Raw genomic sequence first — 15,898 nt, forward strand, 5'->3', positions numbered from 1 at the left:
CGGGGCTGGCGGCCAGACCCGAGCAATCGCCAGCCGAGCGCTGCCAGCGGACCCGGGCGCGCACCCGGCAGGCACCCCGCCCCGCCCGCCTGGAACCCGCGGAGCTCCGAGCCTCTGGGTGCCGCGCGCCTCCCCCTCCCGGCGCCTCCTCCCCGGGGTCCGCGCCCTCCTCCAGCGCCCGCGCCCTCTGGGTGGGGTCTGCCACCCCGAGCGCCGGCACATGGTGCTCAGCAGGGGACCCGCAGGCCCTCTGGGTCGGGACTGAGTCGGAACCAGCCCTGTCGAGGCACCTAGGATTCTGGATAAGCCGAGTTAGCAATGAGGCTCATTCATGAGAAGTGAGTCTGAGGAAGGTGAGTCACTTACTGATGGGGATGGGGGCGGGGGGGTAGGAAGGAAACCGTCCAGGGCCTGTCGGACTGAAAAGAGTTCTGCCCCGCAGTCCTGGCACTGGGGACGGGGGTGCCATCGAAGGCCACTCCGGGCCGTGGGCCCCGACCTGGGAGCCGCGGAACCAGCCACAGAACTGCGGAAACGAACAGGGACAGCGGCCCAAGTCCCTGAAATGATCTCATTTCTGTAGCTTCTCGCAGGAGGGAAGCAAAGGAATTCGCCTCACGAACTGGAGCTGACTTCTCGCTTCTGTTCCTTTGCATTTTAGCAGGAAGCCGGCCGGAAGGTTTCAGGTTGATTGATTCCCGGCCAGGGGCTCAGTGCCCAGTGGGGGGCGTGCAGGAGGCAGCCCGTAGGGAGAGCATGAATGTTTCCCTCCCTCGCCCTTCCTCTCTAAAAATCAATAATAAAAAAATAATCCTCACGTGCAACAGTCGCCGCTCTTTTTACCCCATTGTTACAGGGTGACAGGGTTTCTGTCTGAGTAGGAGACGCACACGTGACCATGCAGAGTTCTCAGCTCGAAGTGACTCTTTTAAATCTATTCGTTGAAAAGTCGGTTTGGTTTGTAAGATTTTAAAACAATTCAGCTTTGAAAAGCATTGCCGTTTTTCAGAATGTTTTTTCATACATTTCATCTACCCCCTTGGCTGGGTAGTTGCCTTAAGAATTTCGTCACTGAGATTGTCTTGAATATAATTTCTTTGTTGTTGTTGTTAATCCTCTCCTGAGGATATTTTCCCATTGATTTTTAGAGAGAGTGGAAGGAGGGGGAGAGACACAGGGAAACATCGATGTGAGAGACACATCAATTAGTTGCTTCCTGCAGGCGCCTGACCAGGGCCAGGGGTCGAGCCTGCAACCAAGATGCGTGCCCTTAACTGGAATCAAACCGAAACACTAACCTCTGAGCAAACGGCTGGGGCTGTAATTCCTTTTTAAAAGACATCAAGTGGATTGGTTTCTGGATGCATCTATTTTGTCTCCCCTCTGCACTACAGACTCCTCAAGGCCAGGTTTATGAGCCTGTGTGGGGGCGTAGTTGGAGTTACTGAACTGTATCTGTGACCAATATAGCAAGGGTTTCTTTTCCCATGAATCCTCTGTGCTCTTATAGTAGAAAAAAAAATTTCACTATTTCCAGCTGCTTCATTGTCATCCAAACACTCCCTTCACATCAGCATAAACCAGCCAGCCCTGAGACACGTGTGGCTCATCCATTTTCCAAACAATTAAAATTTTTGCCCTTAAAAAAATTCAGGTACAGTCGACATGCAGTATTATAGGAGTTTCAGGTGAACAATGTAGTTATTCAACATGCCAATCCATGGCCTGTTTTAAATCCTGGGCAGTTTTCTCTGACCTAGAGGAAATGTTTGCAGCTTCTGCATGCAAGCGGCTGACGTCAGCTCTAGAAACGTAAATATTCGTGATGTTATCCAATGAAAAGTAAAATTGAGGATAAACTTTCTACTAAGCCGTATTGTGGGGCCTGACATGGTGTTTGGAGACACCTGCCTGTTTTCGAGGATGAAGGGCCTTTAAGACGGGAGGATCCCTGCAGGCACGCGTGTTACCAGACCAGAGCCTCTGATGAGGGGACCAGTGCTGGTCCACTTCAGGGGCGGATCACACTGAGACACACGCCTTGATGTGTGAGCCGTGATCACACTGAGACACACGCCTTGATGTGTGAGCCGTGATCACACTGAGACACACGCCTTGATGTGTGAGCCGTGATCACACTGAGACACACGCCTTGATGTGTGAGCCGTGATCACACTGAGACACACGCCTTGATGTGGGAGCCAGTTTGGGGGAGTGAGTTTCCTCCTCGCTAGTAGCTGAGCTGGACAGGAAGCAGGGGGCTCGCTCTTAACTCTGACTTTCTCTACCAGGAAGAAGGGCCGGGACAAGAGGTCTTTGTCGTGTGACTTCCCCCAAGACGGCGAGATGTCGGGCTCCTCGCCGTTCAAGATGCGGTTTGTGCACCTGGACCTTAAAGGAGCCCCGCCGAAGGTCTCGTACCTCTCGGAGGTGGGAGCCCCCTTTACCTCGAGGGGAGCCCCCGGGTTGGTCTCTAAAGGTGCGGGCAGTGTCCTGTAGAAATGTGTGCTCAGAGCTCAGCCGCGGGGCCTGGCTGGGCCACAGAGCAGCCAGGAGAGTCAAAGGAAAAACAGGATGAAGAGACACCCAACCTCTTCACCGTGGGCTGAATGTGTCCCCCAAAACAATACGTTCAACCCCTGGCCCCTCGCACCTGTGACCGGGACCCGGTTTGAAAATAGGGTCTTTGCAGACATTGTCAGGTGAGGGTGTCGGTGGTTTTGTAATTTACAGTTAATTACCGATTACGGTTTTATGAGCATTACGGCTGATTTCTCCTCCCAGCTGACGCCCTCCTTCCCTGCAGCCTGTCTCAGAACGCCTCAGGCTCTAGGGCAGTGGTGCCCAACCTTCTGGCCCTTTAAATACAGTTCCTCATGTTGTGACCCAACCATAAAATTACGTTCGTTGCTACTTCGTAACTGTCATGTTGCTACTGTGATGAATCGTCATGTAAATATCTGATATGCAGGATGGTCTTAGGCGACCCCTGTGAAAGGGTCGTTCGCCCGCCAAAGGGGTCGCGACCCACAGGTTGAGAACCGCTGCTCTAGGGAAAGAACGCTTTGCCACCAATGTCCACAGGAGTGGACAAGTCAGACGAGCTCTGGGACGGCCCTCGCCTGGGCACAGGCTGCTGTTCCCGTATCTGCAGGGGGCCTTCCCTGGTGCCCACAGGGCGCCGCTGTCACCCTGCGTGGCGCCAGACGGGAAGGAGGTCCCAGCTCTGTGTCGCACACACGACCTAGTCCTAGCAATCCTTGAGGGCAGGAGTTCATACCCTTTGAAATAAAGATGGCGTAATGGGGAGGGGGGAGGGGGCCTGTGAGGTAGCCAGGACCAGCCACTATGCTCCCTTTTATTTTTTTAATATATTTTTATTGATTTCAGAGAGGAAGGGAGAGGGAGAGAGAGAAACACCAATGATCAGAGAAAATCATGAATTGGCTGCCTCCTGCACGCCCCACCCTGGGGATGGAGCCCACAACCCAGGCACGTGCCCTGACCGGGAATTGAACTGTGACCTCTTGGTTCATAGGTCGGCGCTCAACCACTGAGCCACGCCGGCCGGGCCCCACTTCCTCTAAGGTTCCTTCCAGCCGCACACCACCCACCCCAGCCCTGCCAGCCCCCCGTCTCCTGTGAGCTGCTCTCTGACTGTGGCCGCCTGCCCTGCTGGCCCGGCCTCCCCCCAGCTTACCCGCCATGAGCTGCTGTTCCGGGGCAGCTGCTGTAGAGCGAGTGGTCCCCTCGCCCAGTGTCCCTTGAACATGTCACTGCGTTAGAGAGTTTGACTGACATGACACAGCACACGTTCCAGGTGACAGTTTCCAGGGAGGAGAGGAGTCCGACAGAGACCCGTGTGCAGAGCGAGAGACGCCGCGTGCTGCCCGTGTCACTTGCTCACACCCCTCTCCCCAGATCTTCCCGCTGTTCCATGCCCTGGGCGCCAACGGCCTCCTCATCGAGTACGAAGACACGTTTCCCTACGAGGGTCCCCTGAAGCTGCTGAGGGCCCCGCATGCGTACAGGTACTGCCCGCGAGGGTCACCACCTGCAGAGAAAACGGGGTGGAGGGGTGGGGGCGGCAACCTGGGGGTTCGGGCAGGGCAGGCGAGAATTTCACGACAGTGAGATAATCCCGTCTGTCGTTTTAAATGCACGTCTTCAGCTATAGACATAAAACGAGTTCACAGAATAGTAGAGAAAGTAAGCGAAGCCGTGATCCCCACGGGGCGTGATCTTGGTGCCCCAGGTGTGAAGGGCGGGGAGGAGCTCTGACAGATACCAGGCAGGGGGAGGAGGCCGCTCCCGAGGCCACAGCGGGTCCCCATGGGAAGGTGGAGGTTAAAGGGGAGAAGCTGAGTTCATGACATCGGACATGGTGCTCCGGGTGCCCCCCGCGGGCTTCGAGATCACGGTGTCCATGTGAATCAGTAACAAACAGCCCAGCCTGACCGGCGCGGCCCCATGGTTGAGCGTCAGCCTATGAACCAGGAGGTCACGGTTCAATTCCCGGTCAGGGCACATGCCCGGCTGTCAGTGATTCTCATCAGTGATGTTCCTATCTCTCTCCCTCTCCTTTCTCTCTGAAATCAATAAGAAATACATTTTTTTAAAAAAAGACTAGACAGGGAGCATTTCAGGCTGTGCCCAGCTGGTCTGTTACCACAGCTGTCCCATGTGAGGGCCGTGGCCAGCCATAGGTGACGTGAATGACTGGGCGTGGCTGTGTCCCAACAAAACCATTAGTGGACACGGAAACATTTCTCTGAACCGTTTAATAACGTAGAAGCCATTTTTAGGTCATGGCTGCACTAACACCCGCGGGGAATTTGCCCTCGGCCCGCCTGCCGACCTGCGCTGCCATGACTCCTCGCGTGGCAGTTTCTGGTACAGGGACTGCAGCGTCCTGGGGTCTGGGTGAGAATAGCTGGTAAACAGCAAATGTCACTTGAGGCCGTGACGGCCCAAGTCCTAGAGCAGGAGCGTCTCTGAAACCCCAGGATATTGTGGAGCTTTTCGGTGTTAGCCGCGTAGTTTCCTCGGGAGAGTCCCGGGCGCTGGCGAGGAGGCCTGGGGAGTGTGAGTGGAGCTGGGACCCTGTCTCGCAGCCCCAGTGAGGTCACGGAGGTCCTGCGTCTGGCCGCCGCGCACGAGCTCGAGGTGGTCCCCTTGGTGCAGACGTTCGGGCACATGGAGGTAAGTGGGCTGGACGGGCGTCGCCTGCGCCCAGGTGTGGGGGTCGGGGGCGCATCGGCTGGAAGCAGCCGGCGCTGCAGGGACAGGCTCTCAGAAGCCCCTGCGGACAGGCGTGCCCGGCTGAGGGTCAGACCTGCTGGGCAGGGACCTCCAGCCACTGTCGGAAGTTTGAACCCAGAGGCGGCCTGTCCGGTCCAGGCGTGAGCTTCTCTCCCCGTGAGACCAGCACCCCCCTTACGTCCCCTCCTGCAGTTTGTGCTGAAGCATGAGGCTCTCGCCCACCTCCGAGAAGTGGCGCTTTTCCCCAACACCCTGAACCCGCACGAGGCGGAGTCGCTGGCGCTGGTGGGAGCCATGGTCGACCAGGTGCTGGAGCTGCACCCGGGAGCCCGGTGGCTCCACATCGGCTGCGACGAGGTGGGTTCTGCGTCAGGTCTCTGCCCCCAGGTCCACAGGCTCCCGTGTCGTCACGTCAAGGCCACCCCCCACCTCGGGGGGAAACAGCCCATGCGTCCACACGCCCACGATAGAGAGGGCAGGCGTGGTGGACATCTGCTTCTTCCCCTCGCGCTGCCATGGAAGGGACCCTCGAGGGGGAGTTCAGGTCTCGGCGAAGAGGCAGGTCGCCCTCCACTGCCGCTGCCTCCCGTGCCTGTGCCCCCCGTGCCTGTGCCCCGGCCCTGGGTGCTCCCAGGCGGGTTGGAGGCCAACGGGCCTGTCTTCCCTCCTCCAGGTCTATTACCTCGGGGAGGGCGAGGCCTCGAGGCAGTGGCTGCAGCAGGAGCAGAACACCACGGCCACGCTGTGTCTGTCCCACATGAGGGCCGTGGCCAGCCACGTGCAGGCCCGGCACCCGGCCACGACGCCACTGGTGTGGGACGACATGCTGCGGGACATCCCTGAAGACCAGCTGTCAGGTCAGCGGCGCGTCCACAGGAGGAGGCGCCAGCTGCTGCTGAGCCCCGTCTGCTCAGGGGACTGAGTTCAAACGCAGTGGAGCTTTGCCATCCACAGTCCCGTCGGCCACGGTTTAAATGTCCTCACACGGAAGGCGCCCTCCCCCTGGAAGGCACCTTAGAGCCTGGCAGGAGGATGGGAGCACTGGGTCCGACCTGGGGTGGCCATGAGGCCCGGGGCCCTGGCCATCGGGGGTGGGCGGCTGGGCCACAGGGAGCCCTGCTTCCCGCCCTCTGGCCCTCTGTCCGCTTGGCCTCCCCTGCACGGACGCTGGTGAGGTCCTGGCCTGAGGCTTTGGGCGGAGACGGGAGATTGGTGTGGTCACTCACAACTCTGGCCAGAGCTGGGACGGTGCGGTGCCCACGTGGAGGCCCACCTTCCGCAAGGCTCAGCCAGCACCCACACGTGGCCCCCTGGGCCTGTCTTCCCTCCTCCAGGTCTATTACCTGGGTTTGAACTTGGGTTTGTTACAATTAAGTCCAATTAGTGCACGTTCCTGTTGCGCGTGGGCCTGGTGCCCCTAGGGGAGTGCTGGGCCGCGGGGCTGGGTCAGGGCTCCTGGGGCCGGGCCGTCCCAGGGCTGGCTGGCTCCTGGCGTGGCATTTCCACCGTGAGCAGTGCAGTGTGGAGCGTGTAGAAAAGATGGTGCGTGTCCCCTTTTCATGCAAGCAGCGGGGGCCGGGGCGTTCCGCCGGCCGGCACTCACAGCCTCTCGCCCGCAGCGTCTGGGGTGCCGCAGCTGGTGGAGCCAGTGCTCTGGGACTACGGGGCCGACCTGGACGTGCAGGGCAAGGGTCAGTACCGAGTCGCTGGGGGAGGCCCTGTCACCTGATGCCCGGGGGGACACGGGGCCTCTTTCCTGGCTCATCAGAGCCTGAGCTGCCTCTGTTTCACCACAGACTCTCCCTGGGGGGCCGGGTCCCAGGGAGCGGCCTGCGTGTCCTGTGGCCGGTCCTCACGGGAGGGCCTGTCCTGTGGGGGCGGGAGGTGGGCTCCCTGAGCGGGCGCTGTCCAGGCCGGGCGTGGGCTCCTGTGGTTTCCCTCCGCACAGCGGTGTTGGGCCACGTGTTCCGGGCTTGGTGGCCGCAGCCTCCTCGGCCCTGGCCCAGGCACCTCGCTGTCTCGTCAGCCCTCCTCATGGAGAAGTACCGGCAGTGCGGCTTCCCCCGGCTGTGGGCCGCCAGCGCCTTCAAGGGGGCCACGGGGCCGAGCCAGGCCCTGCCCCCCATCGAGCACCACCTCCGGAACAACCTGCAGTGGCTGCAGGTGGCGGCCCAAGGGCGGAAGGACACACTGCAGGGCATCATCCTGACTGGCTGGCAGAGGTGAGCAGCCCGGAGCCCGTCCTGGAGGGCGAGGCAGCTCCCATGGCCAGGACACACCGCCCTCCTCGCCATGCAGGCTGGGCTCTGACCGGGAGGGAAGGGCAGATGCTCTGTGGATGGCGGGGGAGCAGCCAGGGTCCCTCACACCCTGTAGCTGCCCCCAAACTCTGCCCAGGGCATGCTGCCGCCTGGCCCCGCCCTGTGACCCGCGTGCCCGTCCACGTCTGCAGCCTCTGGGAGGCCACACGCAGCGACTCATGCACAGTGGGGACCAGGACAGAAACTGGCTCTTCACGATCTCATACCAGTTGCAAATCTGAGCTATGAAAGGACCCTGGTCCCGGCCAAGTCCCACCTGGGATTGGAGCCAGGGGAGAGGCAGGTGGCCAGGCACCAAGGGCAGGGAAAGCGGACCCGCGGCAGCTGGAGGCAGGGCCTTTGAGGGGAGCCATGCCCTCGCCCTCACTCACAAAGCCGAACCCTGAGGATTTCAGGGTGGCGACCACAGAGCACTGAGCCTGGCTGGGCGGCGGGTGGGCCTGCACACCCGGGAGCCAGGGGTGTTTCCCGAGGCAGCAGCCAGCTCTGCAGACGCTTCTCGGTGCCGTCCTGGTGCAGGGACCGGTGCCAGCGTCTGCTGCCGGGAGCGGGAGCGGGAGCTGAGCGCCCTCTCCTGTGGGCTCAGGTACGACCACTTCTCTGTGCTGTGTGAGCTGCTGCCCGTGGGCATCCCGTCGCTGGCCGTTTGCCTGCAGTCGCTCCTACACGGTAAGGTGCCCTGCTCTCCCTGGAGGCCGGGGCTAGGCTGTGGCCTTCCTCAGTGGTTTGGGACGAGGCTCCTGCCCCACTCGCCACCACCCGCCACTGCAGCCAGGTTCCCAAGCCTAAACCCGAGACAGGCTAGGAGGTCAGGGGAACGTGTGCCCGGACACAGTGAACCTCGAGAAGAAATCCATGCCGCCTCGGGCAGGACGGTGCTTCTGCCTCGGCTGCAGGGACATCCCGGCGCCTGGTGCTGGTGGGCTGGGGAGGTGGGCGCCACGGGAGCGCCGTGATGTGTCCGGAGCGGTGACGGACCTGCCACCTCTGCTGGGTTCCAGGAGGCTTCACTGAGGACGTGAGGGCACGCGTGCAGCACCTGCTTGGGATCTCGAGCCTGGAAATCGCCGGCGTCCTGAGGTGACCCCCCAGCCTCCGCGCTGCCCCCCCCCCCCCACGCCTGGCCCCATCTCAGCGCCTGGGTTCTCTGTGCAGCGAGGGGACCGGCTCCTTCCCTGGCAGTGACATCCTGGCCCTCGTCATCCAAGTCAGCCTGCACCTGCGCAGCTCTGTGGACGAGATGCTGCAGATGGACAGGTGAGCGGGGCCTGGGCGAGAGGGGGCACAGGGGAGTGTGGGCACGGGCGAGGGGGGGCACAGGGGAGTGTGGGCACGGGCGAGGGGGGGCACAGGAGAGGGGGCACAGGGGAGTGTGGGCACAGGGGAGAGGGGGCACAGTGGAGTGCCCCCACACACACACCCAAGGCGAGGGCCTGCCCATCCTGCACCAAAACTTTCTGGGGGGAAAACAACTTGTTAAAATGTCTGGGAGACTGGAATGGCCTCAGAGGTGTCACTGAAAACCCCCGAGGCTTCCTGGCCCCCGTCCTCGGGGCCCACCTGTGTGGCGCTTCCCCCAGGTACGTGACAGGCTGGTTCAGCCCCTACCACCGCAGGCGGAAGCTCATCCACCCGGTCATGATCCAGCACATCCAGCCCCAGGCGCTCAGGTAGCCCCTGCCCCCGCCGTGCCCACCCTGGAGCTGGCGTCCTCTGCCACACGGTGGCTGTGCTCTGTGGCCACCGGCTGTCCCGAGCCTGGATTCCCAGGTGCCCCTGAACGTTAGTGAAGCCAGCGTGTTCCCAGCCTGAGGAGGGAGGGTGACCAGAATGACCAGGCAGGGTCCAGGCTCATTGTGGAGCCAGACCACCGGGGCCCATCCTGGCCCACCAGCTGGCATGAGCCCACGTCCTCCCTGGCACCAAGGAGACAGGGTCCTGCCAGCCAGGCCTCTGGGCACTGGGCTCTGTGCAGACTGTCCCTGCTGAGTGTCAGTGCTGTGCACCCTTGATGGGTGTAGGTCTTAAGGAAATCCCAGGTTCAGATGTTAAAATGTGTCCTCAGTCATTGATTCCCAACAATGCGACAGCGTGTTGCACGGATGGGTAAACCGAGGCATGGACTGCTCCGATGCGCGGGATCCTCACGGCTGCCGGGCTCTCAGTCTCCTGGGCAGGTGGAGCGGCCTCGCGCAGGAGCTGGCGGCCGCCCTGCGCCGCGTCTTCCCCGAGGGCACCGTGGAGGAGTGGCTGCAGGAGAACGTGCACCCCAGCTTGGGGCAGCTGCAGGCGCTGCTGCAGGACCTTGAGGCCGCCAGCCCCCCACCCCCACCAGCCAGCCCCGGCCCCGCGCAGGCCAGGGCCCCTGAGGACATGGGGGCACACCCCGTCCCGTCCAGCTCTGTCTGCCCAACACTCGCCTCCTGCTGAGCCCAGGACACCAGGCAGCAGGCCCCTCGGCGCAGGTGGTCATGGGGAGAAGGGGCTGAGACGGGAGGAGACGCCCGTAGGACCTGTTCACTGATCTGCACGCAGAACTTTAATTCTCGTGAAATAAAGAGAGTAGAAGCTAGAGGTCAGGCTGGCAGGAATGTGACCGACCTCGCTACCACCTGGCTGCACTCAGGTGTTCACAGGGCCTGGAGGGTCCACAACAGTCCCACCCGGGGTGTGTGTGGGGGGGGCAAGCAGGCTCTCAGCCCCCAGGGGAGCAGACGTGCACAGCTCGGTACAGCGGTTCATGTGGAACCCAACTCGAGCAGGTCCGAGCCACCTGTGCTCAAGCCAAGGGCTGGTCGCAGCCCCTGCTGAGAAGGGAGACCCACAGAGACCACGGTCCATGTCACCCGGCAGCGCAGCCCATGGGCGATCCAGGCTCTGCCTGCTGGTGCTCGGTGCCCAGTTCCGTGGGTGCAGCCCACTTCCTGCCCCACAAAGGGGCCCGGCTGACAGGTCTTCTCAGGTTCTAGAGAAGCTGCATCTGGCGTCTCAGAGCGAGGTCCCAGCTTGAAACAGTGCACGAGGCTGGGAGAACCTCTTCTTGCCAAGCAGGCTTTGCCAGGGCTGAGGGGACGGGATGGGAGGGGATCTGCCCCAAGACAGCACAGCACCATCCTGGTTGGTCCAAGACAAGCTGAAGCCTGGCGGTGACCTTGGAGCTGAATGCCTCAGGGACCGTGTGGCCAACCTCAGTTGGGTGCAGGAACACCAGCCTCAGGCCATGCCCTGGGGAGCCTGCCCCCCCTCCCCTTTCAGAGGCTGGAGCACACCCGGCTGGTTGGCTGTGGGGTGGATAAGCCCAGACCAGGCCACGCCACCCACCGCACTCACGCCCACACCGCCCAGGCTGGGGCCGCCTGGCTCCCAGAGGCAGATCCGAGGCCACACCCTCCCCGGGCGCCTTGGAGCCCAGCCGTGGCTCTATGCAGAGGGCAGCAGCAAGTAGCAGGAGTGGCCCAGGGCCCCGCCCAGGGGCTGCTGGGGACACAGCTGGGTGGCGAGGAGGAAGGCTGGCCTGCTGAGGCACCATCAGATCCACGGCCGCGGGCTCCCGGTCAGCCCTGCTCGGCGGGGCTGTCGGCCTCGCTGTCACTGCTCTGAGACGGCTCCTCGGGGCTCTCCGGGCGGTGCAGCTCCAGGAAGCTGGTGATGAGCCTGGCGATGGCTTCCACATCGCTGGGCCGGGCGGCACCGGAGGGAGGGCGGTTACCACGGGAGAGGTGCATCCAGAAAGACCACAGCTGCTCACCCAAACCATGCACCTCCCACACCCGAGAGCTCCCCACCAGGACCCAGCACCTTCCGTCCTGGTGCCCATCCTCACCTGGCCCTTGCCCCGCCCTGTCCCGCTGGAACCCCTTGAGGTCCCCATGCTCTGCCTGTCCTCATGGGGACCCCGACATCGCCTAGCGGTGGGGGCACGCCTGCCCCAGCCTCCCCACGGTCCTCTTCCCCTGTGCCCGCCACGCTGGGCGTCTGTTGTGATGGGCGAGGGGCCCAGGCAGCAGCCCTGGCCAGTCCAGCCCCGTCTTCGCTCACCTGTGGTGGCCCATGATGGCGCTCTGGGTGAGGGGGTGTGAGAAGCCGGTGGAGAAGCGCAGCACCACCACGTAGCCCTTCCCGAAGTAGCGCACCTTCTCCTCCTCCACGTTCACGTCCCGGATGTCATTCAGCAGGACCACCACTGGGGGGCAGGGCGGGCGGGTCAGGGGCAGCGTCCCCCCACCTGGGTGCGGGCGCGGTCACTTCCGGGCCATTCTGCAGAGGCTATGCCACGCTTGCCATGAAGCAGAAAGCGTCGGTCACTGTGTCCGAGGCCGAACCCCAGGAGACAGCCAGACCCCGACCTTTGGTGTCACAGGTCAGTGGCCACAGCGCAGGGTCCTGCAGCTGTGGGGTCACGGCCAGTCTGATAAGAAGGAACATCTGGCCCATCGTGGCCTCGAAAGGCCTGCCTGTCCCCCCGTCTTTCTGCTTCATCTCCCCAATGGCTGAGAGTGCCTTCCTGGTCCTGAGTGGCCGGGCAATGAGCTGGGGCTGCCTGGCAGTAGCCTCGGGCCAGGCCGTGTCGAGGGGCCCCCACATCCCCCCCGAGGCGGGATACAACCCTGATTACCGAGCAGCCAGCTTGGACCCAGGCCTCAGGCCCAGTTCCAGCCGTCACTCAGCCCTGGCTGCCCCATCCAGCCCGGGGTAGCCCGTGTCCCGTTCAGTCCCAACGCCTCACCCTGGTCGTGGCCTGCTCGGAGGAGGGTCAGCAGCTTCTTGTACAAGCTGAACGTCTTCAGCACGACCTTGCCGGTGCTCTTGTCGAAGATGGCTTCCTGGAAACGGCCACGGGGTCACCGGCTGCTGGCCGCTGGGCAGGAGCCGCCCACACGAACCCCAGAGGGCCTGGCTTGCCGACTGTCCCACCCTCGCCCTTCCCATCCCAGCGAGAACCCAACACCAGTGCCCAAGCTGCTCTGCCAAAGCCAAACCCTGCAGCCTGACCGAGACCCTGCCAGGAGTGAGCGCAGGGGCCTGGGGCCTCGAGGCAGGTGTTCAAGGACAAGGACAGTGGTCAAGGTCACCCACGAGGGAGCAGGTTCAGAGAGCAGCACAGGGCAGGCAGCTCAAAGGGTCATGAAGAGGGATAAGGGAGGGGGGGCCACCGAGGAAGCGGACTGGCCCCGTTTCATTCTGCGCTGCGGCGACCTCGGGAGGAAAGAATTTGGGCAAAAACAGCCACGAAGAGCTTCTAGGAGAAAAAGGCTTCCGAGGATTCCTGGGCCCAGGAGCAACGCCGGACAGGCACCAGGGCCGAACCCAGGCTCCCAGGAGCCCTGCGCTGGTCTCAGCAGGGAGCCGAGCTGCAGCGGCCTTACCTCCCAGTCCTCTAGGTTCTGCACGGCCACGAACAGGCAGCCGGTGACGTAGAAGATCTTCCAGCCCAGACTATCTGGGGACAAACAGGACACAGCCCGTGAGAGCAGCAGCAGAGCGCAGGCTGCGGGCCCACAGGGGTCCCTCCCCCCAGGGCGGCCGCTCTCCCAGACGCTCAGGGCCACGCTGCCCCAGCTCTGCCCGCTCCCTCTGGCGTCTACTCGAGGCAGGCAGCCGGGTGTCTGCCAATCACAGCATGGCTTGTGGAGGGGAGAGGAGGGGGCCTGAGAGTATGGCTCAACCCGGAACAGAGCCTAAGCAGATACAAGAGAGCACCCTCTCGGGGAATCTCTGTTGACCCAGGAAAATGCCCAAGACACAGTGAGGAGTGCCGGGCATGAGGGAGAAGCCACCAGCACACAGCGGTGCGGCTGTGCCCGTGGGCCCCCAGGAGGCAGAGGGGCGGGCGGCGTTCCCCGAGGCTGGGCCTTGGTGGGTCACCGATGATGGGCTTTCCTGCTTCTCTCTGTTTTCCAAAGAGCCAGGAAGTTGCGGGAGCAGACGCTGCCTCTCACCTGCACTGTAGTAGGCAGCAGCCAGGCCGATGGACAGGATTCCTGCAAAGAGAAAGCAGGGACCTCGCTGTGGGACCACGCCAGCCCAGGGCCCGCCCCCTCCCCAGGACCAGCCATGGCTGCGGGGCGGGGAGCAGGGAGAGACCACCAGGCTCAGAAGCGGGGAGTTCCTTCACAAGCATGGCACGTGCCATTCACAGCATGCAGGTGCCACATCCGTCTCCGTGAGGACCTGGAGCTGACTGGGAGTCGGACGGAGGAGCCAGTGGGGGTTACCCCGACGGTATAAGGTATGGAATGAAGACAGGACTACGTAACGTGTCACAACACAACAGCTGAGGAGAAACGGAGGCGGCCACGTGCAGGGTCATGGGAAAGGACTGGAGACAGGCCACCCGGGGCAGCTGCCCAGCCGGTGGGCCCTCTGATGGGCAGCGATGGGGATGGAGGCCAGGGCAGCCTCTCCACTTGGGGGAAAACAGGGCGCACTGTCACGCGTCACGTGGGCCTGCGGCGAAGCTCAGACACCCGCGAGCAGGTGTACGAGGGCAAGCGAAAGGGGGAACATGGCCGGCCACGTGGCTCAGTTGGTTGCCCCGAGCACCAGAAGGTCACAGGTTCAGTTCCCGGCAGGGGCACATGCCTGAGGTTGCAGGCTCGACCCCCAGCAGGGGGCATGCGGGAGGCAGCCGGTGGATGTTTCTATCTCTCCCTCTCCCTTCTTCTCTCTATAAAACCAATAAAAACATTTCTTAAAGTGTGTGTGGGGTAACAAGGGCGCTCAGAAGAGCATGCAGTGTTAACTGAAGGATGTCAGGTGAACAAGACGAGACACACACATCACGCATGACAGCACAGACGAGGACAAACCCGGGAGAGCACAAAGGAACAGGGCAGCGCTGTGCTTGGGGGTCGGTAGTAAAACAAGGAAGGAAAACTCCAGTGTCCCTTTCACCTATTTCTAAGTGACGTTTCTTATTTGGGGTGAAATATGGAAACCCTTACCGACCAGCAGGGACCAGGACCGGATGCCCGGCGCCCTCTTCAGATGGAGGCGGGAACTGGAGAGCGTCTCCACCTGCATGTACATCCCGGGGCCGCGCGGACGCCACGCTCAGCGGGAGGCCGGCTGGGGAGGGCGGACACGCACAGCTGGGGCCACTGGCCGGACGAGGGCCCTCCAGCTGGCCCCCCCCCCCGATCACCGGGGCCCGGGGGCCGCTGCCTCTGGGAGCGAGGCCCTGCTCTGCTCGGCGACACTGACTGCGCTGGGGCTGCGCGCCCTCTCGGACTCACACCGTCCACGGGCCCTGCCCTCCGCCGCCCATCTCACCTGCAAACCCGTCTCAGGCACCTGAGCCCCAGTGGCCGTCAGGCTCCGGGACCCGCCAGAACCCAGAGGACCGCCCTCGTTTCCCCGGGCCGGTACCGCCAAAACCCGGAACTGCAGGTCTCATCTCCGCAGAGTCTGCCCTGCACCGGCTGCGCGGTGCGTCCCCAGCCGCTGACCCGCACGCGCGGAGGCGCACCCGGCAGACCGGTGCCCGCAGGACGCGGGCGCGGGGGCCGGTTCTGGGGCGCCGCCCAGAGGGTCCCTGCAACGTCAACCCGAACCCGGACAGCGGCGGCCGCAGCGCCGCGCTCCCTCCGGGACCTGCCCGCGCAGCGATGGCACCGCCTGGGCCCCTGCAGCCCCGCGTCGCCTCCCGCGCCCGCACCCCCGACGGCGGCCCCCGCCCGGCGCCTACCGAGAACGCGGACCGGCGGGCGCGGGACGGAGCCTGGGGCCGAGGGGCGGGCGCTCACTTCCGGGTCTGGGGGCGGGGCGGGGCGGGCTTCCGGGGCGGGGCCTCGGGCCTCGGGAGCCTGGAGGTGGGCGCTGTGCAGATGGCAGAGGCGAGCGGTGGTGCGTCCTCCGACGGCCGGACCCTGGCGCACGGAGCGGAGGAAACGCGGCCGGCGCCGACTTCCGCACTTACCCCCGGGAGCGGGGCTGAGGGACCGCCCCAACCGCCCCGGCACCGTGCGGGGCCCTCAGAGAGCGCACGGCCCCGCACAGGTGCTCCCGTTCCTTCCATAGACGCGCAGCGCTACGTGTGCGGGTGGATGTGTTTACAGGGTCCGTTCAGGAGGGAGAACCGCACGGTACTTTGAACAGAGTTTAATATAACGACTTACTAACGGGATTGTAGCAAGGAGGCTGATGGGAAGTAAACTGGACCATAGAGAATGGCAAGAAGCGTCCTAGCTGGTGTGGCTCAGTGGAAAGAGCGAGGCCTGTGGACTGAAGGGTCCCAGGTTGGATTCCGGTCAGGGGCGTGTACCTGGGTTGCGGGCACATCCCCAGTGGGGGGTGTGCAGGAGGCGGCTGATCGA

At 63.3% G+C, this 15,898-nt stretch overlaps 2 protein-coding genes across 7 annotated transcripts; one reads left to right on the forward strand and one right to left on the reverse strand.

Annotated features, from left to right (window-relative positions):
- Positions 1-213: 213 nt before the first annotated feature.
- HEXD (hexosaminidase D) lies at positions 214-10,155 on the forward strand. 5 transcript variants are annotated; one of them, XM_036303554.1, is made up of 13 exons: positions 214-353; positions 2,292-2,430; positions 3,922-4,031; positions 5,115-5,202; positions 5,455-5,619; positions 5,936-6,119; positions 6,882-6,953; positions 7,289-7,484; positions 8,170-8,252; positions 8,585-8,663; positions 8,739-8,840; positions 9,164-9,253; positions 9,674-10,155. In XM_036303554.1, the coding sequence occupies exons 2-13, from the start codon at positions 2,347-2,349 to the stop codon at positions 10,011-10,013; spliced, it is 1,593 nt and encodes a 530-aa protein (XP_036159447.1). In that variant the 5' UTR covers positions 214-353; positions 2,292-2,346; the 3' UTR covers positions 10,014-10,155. The 5 variants fall into 5 exon arrangements, with proteins under 5 accessions (XP_036159447.1, XP_036159449.1, XP_036159448.1 ...); XM_036303556.1 differs by having other exon boundaries at positions 9,749-10,155; XM_036303555.1 differs by having other exon boundaries at positions 8,766-8,840.
- On the reverse strand, positions 10,100-15,341 carry LOC118653057 (cytochrome b-245 chaperone 1). 2 transcript variants are annotated; one of them, XM_036303563.1, is made up of 7 exons: positions 15,271-15,341; positions 14,528-14,651; positions 13,523-13,564; positions 12,950-13,023; positions 12,310-12,406; positions 11,622-11,766; positions 10,100-11,258 (listed from the first exon to the last, which is right to left on the reverse strand). In XM_036303563.1, exons 2-7 carry the CDS (start codon positions 14,610-14,612, stop codon positions 11,138-11,140), a joined length of 564 nt encoding a protein of 187 aa, XP_036159456.1. In that variant the 5' UTR covers positions 14,613-14,651; positions 15,271-15,341; the 3' UTR covers positions 10,100-11,137. The 2 variants fall into 2 exon arrangements, with proteins under 2 accessions (XP_036159456.1, XP_036159455.1); XM_036303562.1 differs by lacking the exon at positions 15,271-15,341 and adding an exon at positions 14,856-15,256.
- Positions 15,342-15,898: the final 557 nt, after the last annotated feature.

The sequence above is a fragment of the Myotis myotis genome, unplaced genomic scaffold (genome assembly GCF_014108235.1).
Source record: "Myotis myotis isolate mMyoMyo1 unplaced genomic scaffold, mMyoMyo1.p scaffold_m19_p_38, whole genome shotgun sequence".
NCBI lineage: Eukaryota > Metazoa > Chordata > Mammalia > Chiroptera > Vespertilionidae > Myotis > Myotis myotis.